This window comes from Gopherus flavomarginatus, chromosome 2 (assembly GCF_025201925.1).
Source record: "Gopherus flavomarginatus isolate rGopFla2 chromosome 2, rGopFla2.mat.asm, whole genome shotgun sequence".
Classification (NCBI taxonomy): Eukaryota; Metazoa; Chordata; order Testudines; family Testudinidae; genus Gopherus; species Gopherus flavomarginatus.
The window spans coordinates 2914447-2940125 of NC_066618.1; the positions used below are offsets into that span (position 1 = coordinate 2914447).

The following is a 25679-nucleotide window of genomic DNA, read 5'->3' on the forward strand; positions in this document are numbered from 1 at the left end:
ACATATCTGGCTTTAAGACTAAGCTTGATAAGTTTATGGAGGAGATGGTATGATGGGATAGCCTAATTTTGGCAATTAATTTGGCAACTGATCTTTGATTATCAGCAGGTAAGTATGCCCAGTGGTCTGTGATGGGATATTAGATGGGATGGGATCTGAGTTACTACAGAGAATTATTTCCTGGGTGTTGGCTGGTGAGTCTTGCCCACATGCTCAGGGTTTAACTGATCGCCATATTTGGGGTCGGGAAGGAATTTTCCTCCAGGGCAGATTGGCAGAGGCCCGGGAGGTTTTTCTCCTTCCTCTGCAGCATGGGGCACAGGTCACTTGCTGGAGGATTCTCTGCACCTTGAGGTCTTCAAACCATGATTTGAGGACTTCAGTAACTCAGATATAGGTTAAGGGTTTGTTACAGGAGCGGTTGGGTGAGATTCTGTGGCCTGCGTTGTGCAGGAGGTCCGACTAGATGATCATAATGGTCCCTTCTGACCTTAAAGTCTATGAGTCTATCTCAGGCCTTGTCTGCACAGAGCTCCAGGCAAGTCTCCCACTGCCCCGGTTCAGTGCCAACAGTGCAGGCTGCCTTTTGGCGCCAGCAGCATCTCAACCACCACATCACTCTTCTGGAGGGCAGGTGGCGAGCGCGTGAGTGGGCAGTTTGTACCAGCGCCCCTCGGGACGGGAGATCTCCCTCCATTGTGAGCGTGCGCCGGCCTCAGTGCCTAGCAGACAGCGTGTGTGTGTGAGCTCAGACCAGCAGCACCTTCTCTCTCTCCTACCTCTGGCCAGAAAGCATTTTGTGAGGCTGTCTAGAACTCACCCGAGCCGGGATCCGGAGGGATCTCTCTCCTCTCGGAGTCCTTCCGATCCCTGACACACGGCTCTTGCCCCTGCTCTATCTGGGACAGGATGTCGGGTTTGGAGACGGTGTAGTCTGTTCGTGGAGAGAGATATCGACATTCACTGGCGACCCAGCACACAGAGCGGGACCGGATTTCAAACGAGTCCCCTCTGGTCGCCGTAGGCGATGGGATGGGGAAGAAGGATGGAGGCAAACACACCACCAGCAAAGCTACTCTCCCCACCCCGATGGGTCAGTGAGGAACCGCAGGGAGTGGAGCCCTGCTTGCTCCATATGGGCCCAGCTGGGTACGAAGGAGAAAGGGCCAGCTGATGGGACAGCCACCAGGACTCACCTCCACGCAGGGAGGGAATGGCACGCTCCCGAGCCCAGCTGCAGGGAAGGAACAGAGAGAGGAGAGCACCCTGGGCATGCGCAGGACACTCTGGATCAGCAGCTAGGTCAGGCCCCTGCCCCACATGTGCATGTGTGCTCTGGATGGGGCCCATTCTCCCCCAAGCACATCTGATGAAGTGGCCAAGCAGCATGTCAGTTGTGATGGCTGCGGCCTGAGGGGTGGGAACCCTCCTCGACTGACACCAGCATTTAATTCAATAGCTAGTAACAGTTGCCCGACCTGCCAGCCCTGCAGCAGGGGAAACCTGCTGGACAGAGGACGTTAAATTCATTTGAGTCTTACAGTCCCTCAACAGCTACCGGAAGGCAGAGACCTGAACGTATCCCTCCCCCAGAGCAAGGTCGGTACTTCAAAGGTCACAGGTTTTACGAGAGGCTCCTTACCCAGTGAGATCAGGGTCTCGTAATTCCCCTTCATCGTGTTCTTGTACAGCTCCTTCTGCCCTCCGTCTAAGTTCTCCCACTCCGGCTCGGAGAAACAGACGGAGACGTCATCAAACGTCACTGGGACCTGCAACCACAAGCATTGCACACTCAGCAGCAGCTGTCAAATCGTAATGGTGGCAGCAGGCGCTGGCACGTGACGCTACAGGAGACCAGGGGAGAATATTTAACACATGCCGCAGAAACACTTTTATTCTTCTTCTAAGCACGTTACTGGGCAAACTGCTCAGATCAACTCGCACAGGCAGGAGGAAATAAACATCATCACATTTCATCCCCTTCTGTCACCCAGGGCTAGATGCTGGTGAATAGGGCGTGCACTCAGGTGCTACTCGATGTGAGTGAGGGCGTGACAATCTGGGCCTGTTTCCTGTCCAGAATTCCCTGTCCCCTGCCGGATCTGTCAAAGCTCCTCCTCCCACTTGGCCCTACATGAAGAGGTGAAGTCACCCGAGGAAGCAGCCCCGGCAGTAGGATCCTTGTGGCATGGTAAGTGACGGGCGTGCTCCAGTGAAGAACACGCAGCAGTATAGCCCTTTCACGCTTTATCCCTCTCCGTTCATTGGCCGGTGGGTAGAAGGAGCAGAATGGGGTTAATCAGCTCTGACTGGGGCTTTGCAGTGCCCGCATAGGCTGGTTTATGTCAGCTTTATAGATCACCTTCCATTGCTTCTATTACTGGAAGGCCCAGCTGCGCTCAGGGCCCCATTGTGCTGTGTGTTGTACACACACATGGGATGTGAGGCCCCCTCCCCGCAGAGCTCACAAGGCAGACATAGGGTGGGAGGGGAAAAAGGCTCCAAGAAGGGAAGAGATTTGCTCAAGGTCACAGACCAGGTTGGTGGCAGAGCTAAGAACAGACCCTCACTCTCCGGATTCCCAGTCCAGTGCATGCTCTGATCCGGTTCAAGATCACTCGTTATTTTTAAAGAGGTGCCCTCAACTTAACCCCCCCACCATCCTTGTTGATATGTAACTCTTACAGAGCCCAGAACTAAAAGAGATGTGCGGGGAGGGGGGGAATATTCCTCTCTTTTTTTCAGCCTCTTTGCTATGTGCACGACAGCACCTTTGTGTGAGTCGCATTTCCGTTGTCTCCTTTGCAAAGCCAGCTGGTTTCCCTGTTGTTTGCATGGGTCTCCCACGGCTTAACATGAAAGAGCAATTTTAAAACCCTCACAAATTGGCCGGGGGACCCAGGGGTGAAAGACGACCTGAAGCCACTTTCACGTTGTTTCGAGCCGTTGATTCTATCCTAGTTCTTTGTATCGTGATGGCCCCTCGTGGTCCCAGTCGGGAGGGGAATCTATAGAGGCACAACACAAACATCCCACAGAAGGGATTCCCTGCTCCAGATAGCTCACTGCCCCCCTAGGGAGGAGCTGTGACTGGTGTGTGCAGAACACAGTGGGAGGAGGACAGGTGGGTGATGGACGGAATCACAAGGTAACAAGAAGCAGATGCTGCTTCTTAGGCCATGTCTACATCTAAAATTTTGCAGCGCTGGTTGTTACAGCTGTATTAGTACAGCTGTATAGGGCCAGCGCTGCAGAGTGGCCACACTTACAGCAACCAGCGCTGCAAGTGGTGTTAGATGTGGCCACACTGCAGCGCTGTTGGGCGGCTTCAAGGGGTTTCGGGGAACGCGAGAGCAAACCGGGAAAGGAGACCAGCTTCGCCGCGGTTTGCTCTCGCGTTCCGCGAACCACCGTGCAAACCGCAGGGAAGGAGACCTGCTTGTTCGGGGAACGCGAGAGCAAACCGCGGCGAAGCTGGTCTCCTTTCCCGGTTTGCTCTCGCGTTCCCGGAACCACCCAGCAAACCTCAGGGAAGGAGACCTGCTTGCTTGGGGTTCGGGGAACGCGAGAGCAAGCCGGGGAAGGAGACCAGCTTGATTACCAGAGGCTTCCTCAGGTATGCTGGGATACCTGCTTATTCCACGGAGGTCAAGAAAAGCGCTGGTAAGTGTCTATACTTGATTACCAGCGCTGGATCACCAGCGCTGGATCCTCTACACCCGAGACAAAACGGGAGTATGGCCAGCGCTGCAAACAGGGAGTTGCAGCGCTGGTGGTGCCCTGCAGATGTGTACACCTCTTAAGTTGCAGCGCTGTAACTCCCACACCAGCGCTGCAACTTTCTGATGTAGAGAAGCCCTCCGTCAAAAAACAATTGATCAGCTTAATACCTGTACATCCTGCATGGGGCTGGGTGGGGTGTTACATCCGGCCCTTGCATGTGTGGAGGAGAAATTGACTCAATGACTTCATAATTCCCTCCATCTTTAATCAGTATGATCTAAGTAGCTGGGATAGTTACCTTGGGGACCTCCCCCTTAGTCCCTGGGGGAAGCCTCAGGATCCAGAAGTTCCTGTTCTTCAGCAGGTTCTCCACGTTCTCCAGCCTCCTCAGCAGTTGCCCGTACTCCTGGATCAGAGATTCCAGCACGGCCCATTTACTCTCCAGCTGGTTCCCAAACTCCACCACGGTTTTCTCACAACCTATCAATTTCTTTTCAGCCGTCCCTGTTCTCCCTTCCAGATTCAGCAGCCGGATGGCGTGAGCATCAACTTTTCTCTCCACTGCTTGCATGGCAGCCACTAGAGTCAGGGAGATCTCCGCAGCATGCAGCGGGGTTTCTCTCGCAGAAGTCCGGTGGGGGACAGCGTGGGGCTGTGAAAGAGGCAAGTGCCAGGACCCCATGTCCCACTCTGGAGCCTGTGTGTACGGAAAGACATGGACAATGGAGTTGGGGGCTGTCACAAACAGATAGTTAAGGGTTAATGTCTCTTATACCTGCAAAAGGTTACAAGCAGTGAACCTGGAACACCTGACCAGAGGACCAGTCAGAAGACAAGATACTTTCAAATCTCAGTGGAGGGAAGTCTCTGTTTTGTGTTGTTTGTTTGTCTGTTGTTCTCTCTGGGTTCTGAGAGTGACCAGACGTACCTACAGGCTCTCTAATTTTCTGTTCAAGTAGTAAGTACAAGTAGAAGGCGGTTTAGTCTTTTTGATTGTTTTCTTTATTTGCAAATGTGTATTTTGCTGGAAGGATTTTAATTTGTATTTGTGCTGGGGGGAAGGTTTCAGCTTATAGACACTAGAGAGAAAGACCCTGTAACATTTACCATCTTGATTACAGAGACAACTTTTACTTTTTTCTTTCTTTTATTAAAAGCTTTTCTTTTTTAAGACCTGATTGATTTTTTCCCTTTGTTGAGTCTCAAGGGAATTGAGTCTGTACTCACCAGGGAATTGGTGGGAGAAAGGGAGAGAGAAGGGCGGGGGGAAGGTGGAATTCCTCTGTTTTAGATTGACGGAGCTTGAATCTGTATTACCTCTTGGGGAGGGGAAAAGAGGAGGGGGGAAGGTGCACTCCTCTCTGTTTTAAGATTCAAGGAGTTTGAATCACAGTGATCTTCCAGGGTAACCCAGGGAGGGAAAGCCTGGCACCGATGGGGGGAAAGGGTTTACTTTCCTTGTGTAAGATCCAGGGGGTCTGGGTCTTGGGGTCCTCTGGGAAGGTTTTGGAGGGACCAGAGTGTACCAGGCACTGCAAGTCCTGGTTGGTGGCAGCACTACAAGATCTAAGCTGGTAATTACGCTTAGGGGGATTCATGCTGGTACCCCATCTTTTGGATGCTAAGGTTCAGAGTGGGGGTTATACCATGACAGGGCACATTCCCCTTTGCCAACATCAGCTCCAAAGAGAAACAACGCTCCCGTGCTGCTCGATGCTTTGTGAGACTCAATTTTTATTCTTACTGAATGCACAGACAAAACCTCCTAGAGCATTAGTATGAGGTTATGCAAAGGTCAGGTGGAGAAATCAAAGTAACGAGATTCCAGAAGCTAAGGTTGAAAGATCAACTACCAGGCACATTTCTGCTTTCAACCCTGATTCTGCAGCAAACAGGCCCTAGGACTCCATGTTTGTGTCTATGATTTTCAGATCAATGTTGCCCAGGGTGGAAAGAAAAAAACTGGTACAAAGATGCTAAGTCAGCCGGTTCTCAACCTATGGCCCATGGACCACGGACACATAGCGTGAGCTCCACCTTCGCCCTTCATAGGCGCTTCATTGGAAGAAAGAGCTGCTGACCTGTAGGAAGCGCAGGGAACCAGGCGGAGGCAAGCCCAGCTGCCTGTGGTAGTAGTTGCTGGAAAGGAACCAGGAGCCACTCGCAGGGACCGCTGCCACCAGAAGAACAATTACAAACAGCCAAACACTTTCCGAAGATCATTTCTGTGTGCAAGGAATTGCTGTTGTTGCCACAGGGAAGCTGTGCAAAGCAGCAGGAGATGGGCTGGGTGCATGGCAGCCGTGGGAGGAGGGCGGGGGGCGCAGGACACACACCTTATTAAGATGTGTCTAGGGTCCTGGTGCTGGTTAGGCCTCAACTGGAGTATTGTGTCCAGTTCTGGGCACCGCATTTCAAGAAAGATGTGGAGAAATTGGAGAGGGTCCAGAGAAGAGCAACAAGAATGATTAAAGGTCTTGAGAACATGACCTATGAAGGAAGGCTGAAGGAATTGGGTTTGTTTAGTTTGGAAAAGAGAAGACTGAGAGGGGACATGATAGCAATTTTCAGGTATCTAAAAGGGTGTCATCAGGATGAGGGAGAAAACTTGTTCACCTTAGCCTCCAATGATAGAACAAGAAGCAATGGGCTTAAACTGCAGCAAGAGAGGTTTAGGTTGGACATTAGGAAAAAGTTCCTGTCAGGGTAGTTAAACACTGGAATAGATTGCCTAGGGAAGTTGTGGAATCTCCATCTCTGGAGATATTTAAGAGTAGGTTACATAAATGTCTATCAGGGATGGTCTAGACAGTATTTGGTCCTGCCATGAGGGCAGGGGACTGGACTCGATGACCTCTCGAAGTCCCTTCCAGTCCTAGAGTCTATGAGAGTCTATGAGTCCCCCCTCCGCACCCACTTGAAAGACCAGCTGAGTATTTGGAATCACCCTAGAGACCCAGCAAAGCAGGAACTGGAGCATTTCCCGGGCTCAGGGCCCAGCAGGCCCCGCATTGCAGGGCTCCATGAATTCCTCAGCGGGTCCAACACGATCCAGGAAGGTGCTCGGAGGCGCAAAGGCGGCTCAGGCCGGGCTGCCGCTAGAAAAGCACCGGGGGGGCGGCGCGCCTGGACCCGGCGATACCCGCCGTTCGTTGGGCCGCACCCAGTGCGCCCCCCACACACGTGCTCGGGCCGGAGGGAAGGTGGGAAATCCCCGCTCTGGCCCGGGGCCGGGGAAGGAAGCGGGGCCTGTTCCCGTGCCGCTGGCAGCCCAGGACCGGCGCTCCCCTTCCCCCGGGCGGCGCCGCAGGCTCCCGGCAATGACAAAGAGCGAAGCTCCGGGGCCGGCAGGCGGAGCAGAGGCCCCAGTTTAACCTGCCCCCGGCCCGGTGCCATTGGCCGCCCGCTGCTCCCCGCCCCCAGCAGGGCCAAGCCCCAGCGCGTGCGGCCCCGGGGCAGGAACCGGCAGCGGGGCCCCTGCCCGCACCGCCCGGCCGAGACCGCACCCCCTCCGCGGCGGGGAGCAGCAAAGCCCCGGCCCGGCCCGGCCCGGCCCCTACCTGGGCAGCGGCCCGCTCGGCCATGGCCCTTTGTCCCGGCCCGGGGAGCGCCGCTGCCGCCGAACCCGAGCTCCGCTCCCGCTCCGGGCTGGGCAGAGTCCGGGCCCCGCTGCCGGGCGGAGCAGAGCGAGCGCAGCCGGGAGGGAGGTAGGGAGCCGCGGCCTGGCTGCGGGGCCGGGAGCGGCGGGCGGAGCGGGGCGGCAGCGGCCCCTGGCGGCGGGGGGATCGCGGCGCCGGGCATCCCGCTCTCCGGGGCCTTGTCGGAGGCTCTGCGGGTCCGGATCTGTCCCGGCCCCACGCGCTGGTCTGATGAGCGAACCCGGTTCAGCCGCCCGGAGGTCGGGCCGGGGCAGGGTCCTGCAGCTCCCCGGGCCGGCTGCAAGGCCGCTCCCGCTGTCAGCTCCCTACCGTGCAAGGCCGGGCGCGGGGGGCTGAGTATCGCCCAAGGGGCGGGGGTGGCCAGCAGGTGCGGGGCCCCCAGCAGACGGGCCCCTCCCGGAGTTCACTCCCCCAGGCCAGCAGGCTCGCTTAGATGCCAGTCCCCTGCTGCAGTGTGACACCCAGCGACCGCTCAAGCTCCCACTCAAACGTCTCAGAGGTACCAATACCCCTGAGCTTCCCCCCCCCCCCCCGACACAGCACTGGCCCCAGAGCCTCCCCTTAATACCCTACAGCAGGCTATGTCTGCAGTGCTGCATGCAGGGGGAGCCCAGAACCCCCACAGCACCATTGCCATGGGAACCACGGGCAGTGGGGGGGTCCCCGGGGTCCCCTTCTTACTGGCCTGCAGCTCTAGATGACACGAGATTGTCTCTGCTTCACCTTCAGGGGACACTGACTAGCAGCAGTGGACACTTCGTGTTGCTGTCATCTCACATGCCCTGGTGTTTTTCTTAACAGCCCCATTTCTGAGCCCTGGCCAATCACCACTTTCACTTCGACTAAAAGGAAGGTTCTAAGTGTCAGGAAGAGCTTTGAAAACACACACACATCTCCATCATTTATTACTTTTAACATCTCAGGATGCTGAAACCAATCTCATGATTTGGAGGTGGGGGGGGGGTGACATGATTTTTCAATGCTTGGCCTTGACAATATTGTTCTCAGTGACTACAAGCCAGAGCTAGTTCAGATCATGCAATTGACAAACTAATTTGGTTGCTAGGAAAGTGCCACGAAAACTTGCAACTCTAATAGGTACAGCCAAGCGTGGGTCAGGCATGGGAGCAGGGAAAGGGAGAACAAACTATACAGCAGGGAGAGGAGGAGACTGGCAGGGAGGTAGGACAGAGCTCCAGCCACTGATTCGCGGGACAAGGGCTTCAGAATGGAAACACTGTATTGACAGGTTTTGCAAAAAAGGTATTACAAAAACACAACCACAAACCAGCAGCTGACATTACACAGAGGAAGAGACATCTAGTTACAGTCACTCCTTAACAACACTTATTTCTTATATAATTCAACCAATATTTACAAAAGTCTGAAAAACTTGGGTCAGTTATTTCATACATTTAAATAGCTTAGATCAACTGTGAAATATAGTGCCACATGTTTTATTGTATCTTAGAATAATATCCTAGTTCTGATATATCATTAACTAAAACAACCCCTTCCAGGGTTAGCATAAGTTGCTCTGACTTGGGTCACTTACCCTTGTGACCAGTAAAATCACCTTCAGTGGAAGTTCATATGAATGAATCACTGGCACCTTTCCATTGGGCCAAGTCCAAAATAGAGTCTAGAGCCTGCTTGGTAGGTAATTTCACCCCCTCGGGGTGGAATGAGAAGAGTATCTCTGCAGTCACATCCTCCTCTGGAGTTAGTCTCCCACCCAACAGCCTTCATCCACGTCCATCTGCCTCCCACCCGGTCGCCTCTTCTCCAGTCCCCTCTAGCGTCCCATTCCAGGACCCTTTCTGCAACCACTTCTTCCTGCTTTTTTCTTTTTTTGTGTGTGTCCCTTTCCCCACCCCGCATCACCTCCCCAGCCAAGTTCTTCTCTTCTGCTAGATTGACTGGCCTGGTGGCTGGGAATGGTGCCCCCTCCATGCTTCCAGCATTGCAACAAAAGCAGAGGGGAAGGGGGGGGGGGACAATGACCTTGAAAATTCATATCACTCCTATAAATATGCACCAGAAACAGGATAGGTGGGGACACACCTGCTAAATGCTGACCCCAGCTGGCAGCCTGGGGAATAGCTCATTTATTCTCTAGGGATGAAGTCCACAAGGCCTATTAAGTCCCATGCAACCCCCACAGGGTTTAAGTGGTGCATAGGCCTCATGCTGGCCCCCGGCATGGGGTGGATTTCACCTCAATAGTTATTAAGAGGAACTCCATTTAAACATCAGGGAAGCAAAGCTTTGTAACATGGCCACAAGGACAGGCCGTGGCTTCCGTTCATTCGCCGTTGTGCTGCACCTCACATGCTTCTATTTTAAATGCAACAGCCCCTTAGTCCCCACCCAGGGGGAGCTACTGTTTATTTTCTTTTTTCACACCGAGGAGGGTGGTCTGGGTTCCCGTCTCCAGCTGCTGTGAACTCTCCAGGGGCTGGGGGTTCCGCGTGTGAATTTTCTGGTGGCAGTTCAGCGACTCCTTGTAGCGGAAGTTCTTCCCACAGACGGGGCACTGGTACGGCGTCTCCCCCGTGTGGACTCGCCAGTGCTTCAGGAGATGATCCCTGCGGATGAAACTTTTCCCGCACTCCGTGCACTGATACGGGCGCTCTCCAGTGTGGATCCGCTGATGTCGGATCGCTTTGGAGAGATCCCGGAAGTCCTTGCCACAATACGTACACGTCAGGGGCCCATCACCCTTCCCCGTGTGAAGTTTCTGATGTAAGATAAGACTCACCTCCAGACTAAAGCTCTCCCTGCACTGAGTGCACGTATAGGGTCTCTCCACCATATGGTTTGCCTGGTGTTTTACAAAGCCGTACTTGAGATTGGAGCTTTTCTCTGGCTCAGGACGCTTAGGGGGTTTTGAACGGACGGGCGCCTGGGTTCTTGGAGGAGTTGTGACTTTGGGTTTCTGTCTAATGTTTTCTCCATGCTCCAGAGAAGAAGTGCAGGCTCCCCCTGACGCATGGATTCTCTGATGTGTGGCTAAAAGCTGTTTGTCTATGAAGCTTTCCCCACACTCGCAGCATATGTACGGCCCCTCTGCTGCATGTGCTTCCTCAGAGACGGTTTTCATTAAATCTCTTCCACGGCGAGCAGATCGCCTCAGTCCACTGCCGGGAGGGTTTCTCTGCAACACTGCTGAGCTGGACTGGCTCTCCTTCGTCAGTTCCTCCTCAGGACTGGAGAAAAGCTCTTCCCAGTCACCTGGTAACAGGCTAGGAAGATCTAGGTTTGCGGGACCTTCCTCACCACACTGCTGCTCATCTGCCAGAACAGAGAGAACAGAGACATTCACATCATCCAGTGGCATAACAAAAGCCTCATTCTGTAAACTCTTGGGGCGGACTGTCCTGTTAGGTGTGTGTACGTGCCTAGCACAATGGGGCCTACAGACCACACTGGCATGCAAATAGACCAAAACATTTCTGATTCACAACTGAAGCCTGAATCTATGGCGACGAGGCCCAGCTAGATTGAGATGGAGGGTTTCTTAGGAGATGAGGCACAACAGATCTCGGAGAATATGGCATTTACTTTGGAAAAGATACAAAATATTTTTGAGGCAGGGCCCCATCTTTGTTCTATGTTAGTACAGCACCTAGCACAATGGGGGTCCTGCTCCGCTTCAATGTTTGGCAGTTATCAGACACTGGAAAGAAACACAGAGCCAGGACTATTGCTGACTCAGCAATTTTGGTGAGATCTGCAAACATCCCCGATTTCTGCAGAATTTCACCTTTGATGGGCTAATTTCGCTACAACTAATCATTGTGGATAGTTTTCTGAAGACATCCACATAGTGTGCAGCGGCAGTCAAAAAAGCAAACAGGATCATTAAAAAGGGGATAGAGAATAAGGTGGAGAATATTTTATTGCCCTTATATAAATCCATGGTACGCCCACATCTTGAATACTGCGTACAGATGTGGTCGACTCACCTCAAAAAAGATATATTGGCAGAAAAGGGCAACTAAAATGATTAGGGGGCACCTGGCATTGGCCACTGTTGGGAGACAAGATACTGGCCTGAATGGACCTTTGGTCTGACCCAGTATGGCTGTTCTTATGTTCTTATGATTTTAAAACTAGTCACAGGTGGGGCTGGGCTGGCAGCATCACTTCTTATTAAAGTTGCCCAGCACTTTCCAGTATAACACCCTGTTTTCAGTTGTTTAGAACTTTGCCAAATGTTAATGCTTCAAGCTGAAATGTTCCGTGCTGTGTATCTGCCTCAGGCTGAATTTTGTGTGTGGGTAAATTTTCAGCCAAAACAGTTCAGCCATTTATGAGAACAAAGCTAGGGGAAAATACTTTGTTTTTCAGTGTTAAAACCGTAGCAACCTTTCTTTCTGAGATGCTCTGGCACTCCCGTGCTTTGGGGCAGGGACTGGAAATTTGGCAGCAAGAGGTGGGTCCTTTGAGCCAAGGATGTGCTTTTTGATTTCCTGTGAAAATCCTCCCAAATCTGGCCAAGTTATAACCCCACATGCTCATTAGACTCTCACAGCTTCACTGATTAGTTATTCAAGGAATCTGTCTGTGCCACACATGCCAGACCCTCCTAGCTTGTGTGTGCTGGACTGCGCATGCACCATCCCCACCGAGCGACTGAGCATTGCATAAGCCACCTTAACCCCAGCATTTCCTAACCCATGAGTGCTTCACTTGCAACCTTAATGTACTGGTAACATGGTGTCTGTGCGTCCCATTACGTGTCCAACGTCCCTTTAAACAGGCTTTGCAGGAAGCCCCAGCAAAGGTATGACTTCCACCCTCCTTCACTTCCATGGGATCCCATCAGCAGAACCCAAGTGTGACACAGGAAGTGCTCAGCTGGCCTCTAGATACTTTTAAATACTATTTTATGTGCCCTCGTCTCTCTAGGCTGGATTCTCCACCCCCGACCCATCAGAGAAGACGGTCATTGTTCCTGCTTGTAGTCCTGGCTACACCGACTACCTATGACCACAGGCTGAAGTCCTCTCTCCCCAACTCCGTTACGGCTCTCCATAGCTTTCCTTTCAAGGCTAGGAGCCTCACCGCTTATCCTTTCCCCTGCAATGCAACTCTACTCCTCTAAATCTCCACTCCCCAAGCTTCAGGGATCAGACAGCCTTTACACCAAGCAACTCTTGCAGTCCTAGTATCAGGCCTGCCCCCTCATTCGCAGGTTTCCTAGCTCTCTCCAGATCCCTCAGCAGATGCTTTCTCCCCTAACACTCTGACCTGTATCTGCCTACTGCACTGCCTGCTGACTCCATCCACGGGAAACTCCTCCTCCTTCCTTCCCTCCCTCTCACCCATCTCTTTCCCAGGGAGACTATGATCCATCCAAAGCCCCAGAGCCCACGGCCTCTCTGTTACTGTCCCCTCCCTCACTGCAATCAACCACTCTCAGCCTCCGCACTTCCCTTCTTTGTCCAGGTGCAGACTCAGAGCCTAGATCGACATAGCGCCATCTCTGTTCCACCTCTGACTACGCAGAGCTCTGTGACGCTCTGTGTCTAAAACTCACATGTGCCAAGGTCCGTAGGGATCCCTCCCTCTTCAGAGACTCCCTGATTTGCAACAGGTGGCTCCTCGTATTTTGTCCACAAGCTCTCACTGGGAGTAGAAACGGGAGATCCTGTTCATGGGGGAGAGAATTCTGTGTTGTTTTACTAACATCCACTAGGTGCTTTAGAGAAGATTTCAGGAGAGAGATCAACATCAGATTAGAACCAGGGCTAGCTAGAAAAGGCAAAAAGGCCTGACAAGAAGGAAAACATTGACAAACTCATCAGCAGAGCTACGCAGGAAAGACTCAGGCAGACTGCCCCAGGTTTCAACATCTCTCTCACACTGTTTATGAGGAGTTTTAATCTATTACTCACCCAGGCCGGGATCTGCAGGGATTTGTCTTTCCTCAGAGTCACTCTGATCTCCCACACTGGGCTCCTCCCCTCGTTCAATCCGGGACAGAAGGTCGGGTTTGGAAATGGCAGCGTCTGTATATGGAAATGGATATTGGGGGCAGCAAGTTTTATTCATACGCACAGAGTGCAGGTCAGAATACATACACACCCTTAAAATCACTGCCAGCTACCCCCTTTCGCTGCGAGGGGTGATCGGAACAGGGGCTAAAGAAGATGCTCTCACACCCACAGTCTGAGCAATCACACTCAATTGCCCGTGGCTCGCTCTGCTTGGCTCAGGCACCAGGAGCATTCCCAGGAGTGCTCCTGAGGCACACACCCTGCAGCGAGCGCCAGGAGACGCACCCTGCAGCATGGGGAGGAGAGTAGGAAGCTTTACCTGTGCTTATCTGAACATTTCCTTTCTTCAAGAAACAAGGTTCCCAGATTCATTGCAACAGGTACTAGAGTCTGCTTGCAGCTTGGGGGCAGAAGCCGCCTGGTCAGCCCTGCACATGCAGTTCTCTCCAGTCGAGGTAACTTCCACAGCCAGGCTAATTCCATTCTATTTTCCTACGTTCTAGACTGTGGTAACTAGACCTCGAGGAAAAGGCACAACAATTTCTCCTACTGCAGAGCACGGTAAATTCCACCTAACAACAAACCCGAATCCCTGGAAGTCAATTTCTGTCTCTATTCTGGAGGATGCATTTGTCTCCAAGGGGGGTGGATCTTTGGACCTTATTACTCAAAGAATGGCTCAATCTAGGAGTTTCCTTTCAAGGCCAGAAAGGACCCTACTGATCATCCAGTCTGATGCCCCTTTAGAACACAGGCCAGAGAACTTTCCCTAAATAATCCCGAGAGCAGAGCTTTTAGAAAATAGCCAATCCCAATTTTAAAATTGCCTGTGATAGAGAATCCACCATAACCCTTGGTAAACTGTTCCAGTGGTTCATTATTAACCATATTTAATAATTTGTCCATTATTAAATATTCCCCCCCATGTAGATACTTGTAGACTGTAACCAAGTCACCCCTTATCTTTTTCTTTCTTAAGCTAAATAGACTGCACTCCTTGAGTCTACCACTCTCAGGCAGGTTCTCTAATCCTTTAATCGTTCCCGTGACTCTTCTCTGACCCCTCTCCAATTTATCACCATCCCTCTTGAACAGTGGGCACCAGAACCGACACAGGATTCCAGCAGCGTTGCACCAGTGCCAAATACAGAGGTAAATAACTCAAGATTCCTCTGTTTCTGCATCCCAGGAAACCTATGTGAATGATGGGAATGTCATTATTCCCCACCCATTCTCCCGGGGGGAGTCCTTAGGCCATGTAATGTATAGACCAGGGGTCGGCAACCTTTCAGAAGCGGTGTGCTGAGTCTTCAGTTATTCAGTCTAAGTTTAGGTTTCGCATGCCAGTAATACATTTTAACGTTTTTAGAAGGTCTCTTTCTATAAGTCTATAATACATAACTAAACTATTGTTATATGTAAAGTAAATAAGGTTTTTAAAATGTTTAAGAAGCTTCATTTACAATTCAGTTAAAATGCAGAGCCCCCCGGACCGGTGGCCAGGACCCAGGCAGGGTGAGTGCTACTGAAAATCAGCTCGCATGCTGAAGGCAGCAAGCGTGCCACAGGTTGCCTACCCCTGGTATAGACTGAAAGGGACCACACTTGCAATACTGTTCACCCACGTTAGCATTGCTTGTGGAAGCATGGGGGGCACTTTGAGCATCAGATGACAGTTCATATTTGTTTATTTTGGTTGGCTGATGTCACCTGACCGTTTTCATGCCCAAAGCAGGGGCTGAAATGACCCCGGGCTGGCCTTGGCTGCCTGAGAAGGGCCTGGAGAGTGGGAAGTCCATTCTTCCAGGTAAAAACTTCCCCCGGTGAGAAACGCTGAATGGCTGCCCACCAGGGGAAATAATCACACTTGTCCTTGTAGTGATACTAGGTGAAACTGACTTGTGCACAATAAGGAAACTTCTGGCCTTAGAAAATGGAGACTGGAGTCAGGTAGAAACTAACAAATGATGGGCCAAGAGGCCTCCTGATTCTTCACAGCCGGGCTGCTGTCCCTCTCCTCACTCCATAACCATCTGCTGGGGAGCAGCGGGGAGGTGGCAAAGCACTGGACAGGCACTGGGCAGGACGTCAGGGCATGTTGCCCCACAGCAGCCATTGGGGATGACAGCTCAATGCTTTCTCAGTCTTTCAGAAGAGGCAGGAAATCCCTGTCCTCCATTACACCTTCACAAGGTGCATGAGGCTATACACAGCTATAGCTTGTCTGGGGCAGCTGCAGACCCCGTCAGCGAAACTCCACAATACTCCATTCGCTCCTGCCAGGAAGAGTCGATCCTGTTTTGTTTTTTGCTATTTGATTCTTTCCTCTGCTTTAGGCTGCTGGCCTCCCTCTCCCTTTGTAGGGGAGCGTGTGCGCACATGGACCTAGAGGAATCAGTGTATTTCCATGGCCTGGTCTTTTCTGCATTGCTCTGCCCTGCCGCACGCCAGGAAGGTGAGTGTGGAAAATAGCGCTAATTTTATTTATTCATTTTCCCCTTTGGGAACACATCCCCATAGGGCCGCTTCAGCAGAAGGTGTGCAACTGGGCTCAGATTGCTCTGAAAATACCGCCCGGGACCTCCCTGTCTGCAGAGGCTGGGGTTCTTTATCTCTTCTGAGTCTCTCAAGGAAGGCACTGCCTGGGGCTCAAGGATGGGCCTCCCAGAAGTTCTACTGCACTCTGTGGCCTGGGATCCACATGGGCAAGTCAGGCCTGGGTTTACTTTAGAAGTGTCAGCCAGGGATATAAGTAAGGATCCAGGCAGGGGAGGATGGGGGGGCTTTAGAGAGATGACAACAGGGGCAAAGCTGGGCTCAGAGGTCTTTCCTGCACTCCCTGGTGTTGGCAGCATCTGTGCTGTGCCAGTTCCCTCCATCCACAACCCGCGAGGAAGTAGAGCAGGAGGTGGCAGCAGAGCTGCAATCAGAGACGTGGCTGCTGGTGCGGGCTCTGGGGACTATGGCAGGATCTCCATGCTGGTTCACTGCCCTTCTAGCTCCATCCCCTTCATGTAGATGGGGCACCCTTTGCCCAAGGGCCAGCGCTTTCCAATCCTCCCTGCTACTTCTCCTGCCCACGGAAGCTGGGCCCAAGGTGGGCTGTGAGCAAGCTGCACTCCGCACACGGCACCGGCTGAGCACTCAACAAGACACTTGGGAAGGGAGTGAAGCAGGAGACAGATCTGGCTGTTCCCAGCCTAGCTCCATCCCCGAAGCCTGGAGTGACAGCAGCCGCTTCAATGCCTCCAAATGGGAAGCAGGGCTGAGGGAACCAGCTCCTCCAAATCCAACGCTGCCCTGGGAAGCAGACAAAATACGGAGCCCCGCCGTAGTTAGGGCGATGCAGTCTGTGTTACTTACATCGCCTGTTGCCTGACAGCCCAGAGCCTGGCCACGGGGACTGATGGCCCCGGGGAGGGACTGGGTGGGGGACAGGGGAGGAAAGCCTGAACTCGGCTGCAGCCCAGGCTCGGGCTCTCCTCCCCCTCCAAATCCTTGGCTGGGAGATGGCTGGGCTTGGACTCCCCTCGCACCCCACTCAATCCCTCCCTGGGAGACGGCAGTGGGGTTCCTGGCTGTCAGCCCTGGCAGGGGGCTCCAAGCGGGAGCCCCACCCCAACCCTGGGGCTGACAGCCTGAGCTGTGTGCCCAGCACTGGGCTCCATTTCACAGCAGGGAGCCTACCAGCAGTGAAACTGACATTCGTCATGTTTTGTCTGGGCTCCAGCTGTCAGCCCCCAAGCTGGGGGGGCTCTAGCTGGGAGCCCTGCCTGGGCTGACAGCCTGAGCCAGAGAGGAAATGTAACACAGCAGCAGCTGCTGGTAGGCTCCCTGCTGTGAAGCCGAGCCCAGCGCCTGGCTCATGGCTAGGGCTGTCAGGCCTGTGGTGGGGAGCTCTAGCTCTGGGCCCTGCACGGCTGTCAGTGCCCCACAATGCACCACTTCAGTCGGTGCAAGCATTCTTGGTGAGGACAAGCAACACCGGCAGAAGGAGGGGAGTGTGGACACCAAAAGCTGATTTCATTATTGTGGTGGCTGAGGACCTAATTTTGTAGTGTAGACAAGCCCTGAGCAAGGTGTGCTAATTGTGGGGGTTCTTTTGTGATGGACACACCCATCCACTGACTATCAATAGGGACTGACAGTGCAGCCTGGATAATTAACTGAACACCCGCTATTGTGTCAAAGTCTCGATATCCCATTATCAGACCCCCCTGCCATCCAGACCCCTGATCCAGCAGGGCGCAATGGAGCTCATACAGCTCAGACCCTGGGGAAATCTGGCACGTCAGAGACCACATAGCTTCGAAGAGAGGAACAAAAACCCAGCCAGTCTTTACCCAGGGAGATCACCGCCTCGTAGTTGCCCTTCATGATGTGCCTGTAAAGCTCCTTCTGCCATTCGTCCAAGCTCTTCCACTCCTGCTCAGAGAAATTAAACGAGTTGTTGTTGAAAGTCACCGGGACCTGCAATGACAAGGATGATACACTCAGCAACTTCTGCTCCCTGTCTACATGCCACCCCTTGTTTCCTCCAACACCCCATTCTGCCCTGTCTTCTCCCTCCCAGTGCTCCCTCGGTCACCATATCCTCTTCTGGATTTTATTGTTCTGCCTCATTCCCACCTGCTGCTCCCCAAGATTGGGCCTGGCTCCCGTCAGCTGTACACAGCTGAAATCCATTCCTCACTGAAGTCTGTGACAAAACTCCCATTGACTTCACTGGGGCCAGGATTTCACCTCATGAGTCCTTGCCTCTTCCTACAGCCGAAGCCTTCTGTATGATTTCCATCGCAGACCCTTAGGACAGCCTGCTGCCTGCTTCATCCTTTTGTTGGGTCTATTGCAATTGACCCCTGATCCTGCAAAGGGAGGGACATGAGCAGACATGGGACGCGTGCAGAGCCCCCCAAACTGCATGAGACTGTGCAGGAGCAAAGGGTCAGCCCACATGGATCAGACAGCAGGATCAGCACCCCAGATTGTAACTAACTCAAAGCAGCAGTGTGTCTTACCTATGTGTTGTCAAACGCCATGCATACACCAGACACTATGCAGGCTGAGCTGCCTTGGGCACTTTGCACAATCAGTATCCAAAAAAAGATACTTTAGTTGCAAAGTCCTGTTCCAATTAGCTGAGTTGGCTTCTCTGGGGATGTCACACCCTGCATTTAAATCCCCCATTAAATACAGCTATGCCATTGCCGCCCACACTGTTACATTTACATTAGAATTCTCCATACAACCAAATACATAAGTCCGATGGGCACAGAAGAGGAAAAGAAACACTGCTGGTTTTCTCTCCGTGGCTGGTTAATGGTTCGTTAGCCTCTTCCCTTTCTCAAATGGTTTGTCACATGATTACTGAAAGCCTCCCCCCGAGCTAAGAGGTCAAATTTCCAAAGGAAGCAATGTTAGAAGCAGAATCCATATATCTTCGAAATGATGGGACAGAGGGAAGCTGCAGAGCAGGTGAGCAGAAAGAATGGGGATGGGAAAACCCACAGTACGACTCCTTTAAAACAAATATACTTGTGCAGAACATTCTGAGCGTACAAAACGCCCCTTCAGTGTCTGGTACAGGGTCTGGCTTTACATCCCCTCAGCACTAGCTGGGACCTTCTTACCTTGGGGACTTCTCCATTGGCACCAGGGGGGAGTCTCAGGATCCAGAAGTTCCTGTTCTTCAGCAGGTTCTCCATGTTCTCCAGCCTCCTCTGCAGTTGCCCGTACTCCTGGATCAGAGTTCCCAGTGCAGTCCACTTACTCTCCAGCTGGTTCCCAAACTCCACCGCTGTCTTCTCACAACCGACTAGTTTCGTTTCTGCCATCCTCATTCTTCCCTCCAGATTCATCAGTTGTGCTGCCTGAACCTCAACCTTCCTGTCCACAGCTTGGATTTCCGCCACAACCGTAAGGGAAATCTCTGCCGTCTGAAGATCTGCTTCTTCCATAGAAGTTGGTTCGGGGACAGCAAGAGGCTGTTCAAGTGACAGGTCCTGGGACTCCATGTCCCATTCAAGAGCCTGTTTGCAATGACAGACATTGGAAAGGGGGTCACATTCCCAAGTAGCAGAGTCAGTCACAGAGAGAAACAAAACAACAAGCAACATGCCATGGCCTGCTGAGAGTTTCCCGGGTCCAGGTCTTTATTACTATCGGGTCACATTAAAGATGCAGCAATGAGAATGTCAAACTTGAAAGCCAATCAAACATGCATTAAAAGTAATTTCAGTTCTTCTCTCTGTTCCTGAAACCCCACCGATGTTTGTTTTTACAGTTGTATTTTTGATATTTTCCTCTCTCCCCTGGTGCTGTGTGAAAGCCTCCTCACTCCCAACAATGGGGGAAACAGACCGCCCGCACCGAGGAAACAGAAACTGAGTAGCCACAAAGGGCTGTCAAATGCACAAAGCAAATAACGGGGGGAAAAACCCAACCACGCAATTTCCTCTTCTCTAATCTGTGACTGGTAAGAACATTTGGCATCCCACGTAACCAGGGCAGGTAAGAGCTTTTCAGCCAGATGGCTCTTTGCACTGGCGGAGCCCTTTGGAGCCTTCTGCCCTAGAGGTTTCTCTGCTAGGGCAAGTCTCTCTGGGCTCCAGAGGCGGCGGGAGCAGCCCTATTCAGAGCATTTGCTGCCATAGAAACACACGGGGGGGGGCGGCTCTTGTAGCTAATGAAGCAGCAAAGCTCCATTCCCCGCCCCCGGAGCCAGGGCGCTGCCCCCAGCGTGAAGAGCCGAGAAACACCCGCCCCCAGCCCCTGGGCCTGGCCAGGGGACCCCAGGGCGCCCCGCTGGGCCGGCTCCCGGCTCCCGGCTCCCCGGCCCAGCGGGGAGGATGCTGCCCCCCCCCGGCGGGCCCTGCCCCCCCGGCCCGCTACCTGCTCGGGCGCCCACTCAGCCATGGCCCTGGGGAGGGATCGTCGAGCCGGAGCCTGCCTGGGAGCGGGGCCGAGCGGAGCGACGGCTCTGGGCTGGCAGAGTCCCAGCGCCTCCTCAATAGGGGCTGGGCACAGCGGCCATGCTGGGGCGCAGTGCATGCTGGGAGCCCGGCTCGCCGGCCGGGGAGCCCCGCGCCAGCAGCGCCCCCTGCAGGGGGGAGGGCGCACGGCGCGTAGGGGTTTGCACAGCGCCCCCCAGCGGGGAGGGAGGGTGTCAAGCTCAAACGGAAAGCGGGAGTCGCGTCACCTGTGGGTGCTGGCCCAGCGCACAGCCCGGCTGCAGCACGCAGGGGGCCCCCGCCCATTGCCTTTGCATTGCCCAGCTCCTAATCCTGCAGCCTTAGCATCGTGCGACTGCAGCGCTAGACTCTAACCCACGGGCTGGTACCTGTCCGCCCGCTGTGTGTCATTGACTCGGTACTGCTAACGGGGAGTCTCCTTTCACGCCAGCGGCAGGGAACTGGCTTTTGGACACACGTCGCGGGGAAATTTGCCTAGCGTGGTGTGTGACATTTCTCAGAGGAGAGAAAGCCAGGGCTGTGGTGAGGGGGCCCAGGCAGCCTTTCGCACTATTGCTGAGGGCGGAAGCATATGAAGCAGCGGGTGGGTGGGAGTTTGGCAGCGCGGGTAGGGTTGGGGCTCCAGAGGATCTTAATAGTGAGACGGGATCAACTGGGGCAGCTGGTGGCTGGCAGGATGCCAGGGGGTACCTTTGGGAGTTGAAATTTGGGGGTGTCTAGGGCAGCTGGAAGTGGGTAGATGTGGGGAGCTGCATTATTTAAGTCAGGGTTATCGGGAGCCGGTCGGGTGAAAGGGCAGCTACCTGGAAGGAATGAGGGGTACCCCAGGGGGTGTTTCTCGGGCAGCTGCCAGGGGGAGCTAGCTCGGAGGGATGCCAGGGGAACTGCCTGGCAGGGACACAGGGAAAGTACCCCTGAGGGGCCAGTGGGTACCAGAGGGCAGTGAGGGAGCTGGGAGGAAGAGGTACGGGGGTCGATGGGGGAGCAGCCTGGGGGTTCCCTAGAGCAGCGGGCAAGGGGGTATCAGGGCATCAGGTGGGGGTCCCTGGGGCAGGGGGTACCAGGGAAGCAGCCTGGGGGGGTTCCCTGGAGCAGAGCGGTATCAGGGCACCGGGTGGGGGGTACTTGGGGAGCAGCCTGGAGGGGGTGCCTGGAGCAGTGGGGTATCAAGGCACCAGGCGGGGGTCCCTGGGGTGGAGGGGTGCTGGGGGAGCAGCCTGGAGGGGTCCCTGGAGCAGCGGAGTATCAAGGCACCGGGTGGGGGTCCCTGGAGCTGAGGGGTATCAAGGCACCGACAGGGGTCCCTGGAGCTGCGGGGTATCAAGGCACCAGGCGGGGGTCCATGGAGCTGCGAGGTATCAGGGCACCAGGTGGGGGGTACTGGGGGAGCAGCCTGGGGGGGGGTCCCTGGAGCAGCGGGGTATCAAGGCACCGGGCAGAGGTCCCTGGAACTGCAGGGTATCAGGGCACCAGGCGGGGGTCCCTGGGGTGGGAGGGTACTGGGGGAGCAGCCTGGAGGGGTCCCTGGAGCAGCGGGATATCAAGGAACCGGGTGGGGGTCCCTGGAGCTGCGAGGTTTCAGGGTACCAGGTGGGGAGTACTGGGGGAGCAGCCTGGGGGGTCCCTGGAGCAGCAAGCTATCAGGGCACCAGCCGGGGGTCCCTGGGGTGGGGGGGTACTGGGGGAGCAGCCTGGAGGGGACCCTGGAGCTGCGGGGTATCAGGGCACCGGGCGGGGGTCCCTGGGGTGGGGTGTACTGGGGGAGCAGCGGGGTATCAGGGCACCGGGCGGGGGTCCCTGGGGTGGGGGGTACTGGGGGAGCAGCCGGGGGGCGTCCCTGGAGCAGCGGGGTATCAGGGCATCAGGTGGGGGCCCCTGGGGTGGGGGGGCACTGGGGGAGCACTGGGGGAGCAGCCGGGGGGGGGTCCCTGGAGCTGCGGGGTATCAGGGAACCGGGCGGGGGTGCCTGGGGTAGGAGGGTACTGGGGGAGCAGCCGGGGGGGTCCCTGGAGCTGCGGGGTATCAGGGCACTGGGCGGGGGTCCCTGGGGTGGGGGGGCACTGGGAGAGCAGCCGGGGGGGGGTCCCTGGAGCTGCGGGTATCAAGGCACCGGGCGGGGGTCCCTGGAGCTGCGGGGTATTAGGGCAGCGGGCGGGGGTTCCTGGGGTGGGGGGGTACTGGGGGAGCAGCCGGGGGGTCTCCTGGAGCTGCGGGGTATCAGGCCACCGGGCGGGGGTGCCCGGGGTGGGGGGGCACTGGGGGAGCAGCCGGTGGGGTCCCTGAAGCTGCGGGGTATCAGGGCACCGGGCGGGGGTCCCTCAGGTGGGGGGTACTGGAGGAGCAGCCAGGGGGGTCCCTGGAGCTGCGGGATATCAGGGTAGCCGGCGGGGGTCCCTGGGGTGGGGGGTACTGGGGGAGCGGGCGGGGGTCCCTGGGGTGGGGGGTATTGTGGGAGCAGCCGGGGGGGGTCCCCTGGAGCTGCGGGGTATCAGGGCCCCGGGCGGGGGTCTCTGGGGTGGGGGGTTACTGGAGGAGGAGCCGGTGGGGTCCCTGGAGCTGCGGGGTATCAGGGCCCCGGGCGGGGGTCCCTGGGGTGGGGGGGCAGTGGGGGAGCAGCCGGGGAGGTCCCTGGAGCTGTGGGGTATCAGGGCCCCGGGCGGGGGTCCCTGGGGTGAGGGGGCAGTGGGGGAGCAGCCGGGGGGGTCCCTGGAGCTGCGGGGTATCAGGGCCCCGGGCGGGGGTCCCTGGGGTGGGGGGGCAGTGGGGGAGCAGCCGGGGGGGTCCCTGGAGCTGCGGGGTATCAGGGCCCCGGGCGGGGGTCCCTGGGGTGAGGCGGCAGTGGGGGAGCAGCCGGGGGGGTCCCTGGAGCTGCGGGGTATCAGGGCCCCGGGCGGGGGTCCCTGGGGTGGGGGGGCAGTGGGGGAGCAGCCGGGGGGGTCCCTGGAGCTGCGGGGTATCAGGGCCCCGGGCGGGGGTCCCTGGGGTGGGGGGGCAGTGGGGGAGCAGCCGGGGGGGTCCCTGGAGCTGCGGGGTATCAGGGCCCCGGGCGGGGGTCCCTGGGGCGGGGGGTACTGGAGGAGGAGCCGGGGGGGGTCCCTGGAGCTGCGGGGTATCAGGGTAGCGGGCGGGGGTCCCTGGGGTGGGGGGGTACTGGGGGAGCAGCCGGGGGGGTCCCTGGAGCTGCGGGGTATCAGGGCCCCGGGCGGGGGGTCCCTGGGGTGGGGGGGTACTGGGGGAGCGGCGGGAGTCCCTGGGGTGGGGGGGGCAGTGGGGGAGCAGCCGGGGGTGTCCCTGGAGCTGCGGGGTATCAGGGCCCCGGGCGGGGGTCCCTGGGGTGGGGGGGCAGTGGAGGAGCAGCCGGGGGGGGTCCCTGGGGTGGTGGGGTACTGGGGGAGCGGGCGGGGGTCCCTGGGGTGGGGGGGCAGTGGAGGAGCAGCCGGGGGGTGTCCCTGGAGCTGCGGGGTATCAGGGCCCCGGGCGGGAGTCCCTGGGGTGGGGGGGGCAGTGGGGGAGCAGCCGGGGGTGTCCCTGGAGCTGCGGGGTATCAGGGCCCCGGGCGGGGGTCCCTGGGGTGGGGGGGTACTGGGGGAGCAGCCGGGGGTGTCCCTGGAGCTGCGGGGTATCAGGGCCCCGGGCGGGGGTCCCTGGGGTGGGGGGGCAGTGGAGGAGCAGCCGGGGGGTGTCCCTGGAGCTGCGGGGTATCAGGGCCCCGGGCGGGGGTCCCTGGGGTGGGGGGGGCAGTGGGGGAGCAGCCGGGGGTGTCCCTGGAGCTGCGGGGTATCAGGGCCCCGGGCGGGGGTCCCTGGGGTGGGGGGGTACTGGGGGAGCGGGCGGGGGTCCCTGGGTTGGGGGGGCAGTGGGGGAGCAGCCGGGGGGGGTCCCTGGAGCTGCGGGGTATCAGGGCCCCGGGCGGGGGTCCCTGGGGTGGGGGGGCAGTGGGGGAGCAGCCGGGGGGGTCCCTGGAGCTGCGGGGTATCAGGGCACCGCGCGGCAGGGAGGGGCCCCCCGGAGCGGCGCAGAAGGGGGTTCCGGGGGTTCCTTGCACCGGCGGCCCAGCGCTCCCTTCCCTGCCCCGCCCACCCCAGGAGCCCCACGGTCCCGGAAGGACGTCGCCGCCCTGAACGCCGCGCGGCAGCGCCCTCGGCGGCTCGGCGGCGGAACTGCAGGGGGCGGCAGCCGGGGCAGGTCTCTGCGCGGTCCGGCAGTGCCTTAGCTGTGGGGCAGGGCGCGGGGGACGCCCCTCACCGTGCCCTGCAGGGGCTGGCTAGACCCCCCCCCGTTACACCTGGCAGGGGCGGGGCGGGGAGGGGAAGTGGCTTCTCCTCCTCCCCCCCTCCAGCAAACATGCCCCGGTGGGCACCCATGTCCCAGGACCCCGGGCAAGCTGGTGCTGGGCAATGGGGGATGTGTCCCTGCTGTCACCCTCCCCTGGCGCCAGCCAGTGAGATTCTCTCGTGCCCACATCTCGGTGCTGACCCCTAGTGGCAGGGGGCATTTGCTAGTCCCTCAGCCACAGGCCTGGCGGGGGGAGGCTGTGTCCTACCCTCCCCCCTGGAAGAGCTTTCAGGGATCGGCAACAGCAGCTCAACACCAGGCACCTCCCCAAAACCAACCGAGGGGACTGGGACCGGCCACCTAGCACCCCCCCTGCCATTCCTAGGCAAGCCGAGGAGATGGGCCCCCAGACTGGAACAGAGGGAGATCAGGGTGTGCAGGCCAACGTGGCCATGCATAACCACAAGCTTTTCAGGAGCGCACACTGGTGGCTCCATTCACACTAAGTCCTAAACTTCAGGTTAATGCACAAGATTCACTTAAGTGTTTCATACACCTCTAACAGGAGCACTAATAACAGCCCTGTACTAGTGCCTTCTGCACTTACTGCCTCTGTTTCCCCATCTGTGCAATGGGCATATTCACTGACCTCACAATGCTGGGGGTGTTAATTAATAGGCCTGACCCTGAAAATGGGTCTTTCACCTGACAAGCATTGGGAAAGTGCTAGTGAAACTCAGCTTGTGACAGGAGTAGGTTAGAGTGGAGGCAGCAAGTGGGAGGAGTGGAAATAGACCAGTGGAAAAAACAGAGGTGGGCTGGGTTAGGGACGCTCAGTAAGCAAGTTACACAGGTGGCTGAATGGAAAGCTTGGCAGAAAGGGGCATGGTACAAAACACAGACGTGCACCAGACTTGAAACCAAGGGAAAGAGATTTCAATAGAGGCACCATGTTCATTCAACTGATATTTACAGAAATGTTTGAATTCCCTCCTTGTCCGCATGGCTTGGCTCATTCAGGAGACACCGTCAGGTTTTACTGTCAC

The 25679-nt window shown here is 56.4% G+C and overlaps 3 protein-coding genes across 7 annotated transcripts in view; all 3 read right to left on the reverse strand.

The window, feature by feature from the left end:
- Window positions 1-7387, reverse strand: part of LOC127045844 (zinc finger protein 777-like) — a 107576-nt gene extending 100189 nt beyond the window's left edge. The window contains exon 1 of the mRNA XM_050942563.1: window positions 7349-7387. The gene's annotated coding sequence lies outside the window, so the exon portion shown is untranslated. The remainder of the gene's footprint in view (window positions 1-7348) is intronic.
- Window positions 1-20429, reverse strand: part of LOC127045999 (uncharacterized) — a 69270-nt gene extending 48841 nt beyond the window's left edge. The window contains exons 1-2 of the mRNA XM_050942900.1: window positions 20279-20429; window positions 19018-19416 (exon numbers count right to left, since the gene is read on the reverse strand). Coding sequence (XP_050798857.1) covers window positions 19018-19416; window positions 20279-20302 — 423 coding nt within the window. The 5' untranslated portion in view covers window positions 20303-20429. The remainder of the gene's footprint in view (window positions 1-19017; window positions 19417-20278) is intronic.
- LOC127045845 (zinc finger protein OZF-like) overlaps window positions 1-25679 on the reverse strand; it is a 265245-nt gene that overhangs the window by 5211 nt on the left and 234355 nt on the right. For 2 of the 5 annotated variants that reach the window (XM_050942575.1, XM_050942574.1), the window contains exons 1-4: window positions 7284-7387; window positions 4022-4420; window positions 1643-1769; window positions 821-934 (exon numbers count right to left, since the gene is read on the reverse strand). In XM_050942575.1, coding sequence (XP_050798532.1) covers window positions 821-934; window positions 1643-1769; window positions 4022-4420; window positions 7284-7307 — 664 coding nt within the window. In that variant the 5' untranslated portion in view covers window positions 7308-7387. Of the gene's footprint in view, window positions 1-820; window positions 935-1642; window positions 1770-4021; window positions 4421-5804; window positions 5897-7283; window positions 7388-25679 lie in introns of those variants that run through there. The other 3 variants (XM_050942576.1, XM_050942577.1, XM_050942578.1) reach the window with 3 other exon arrangements.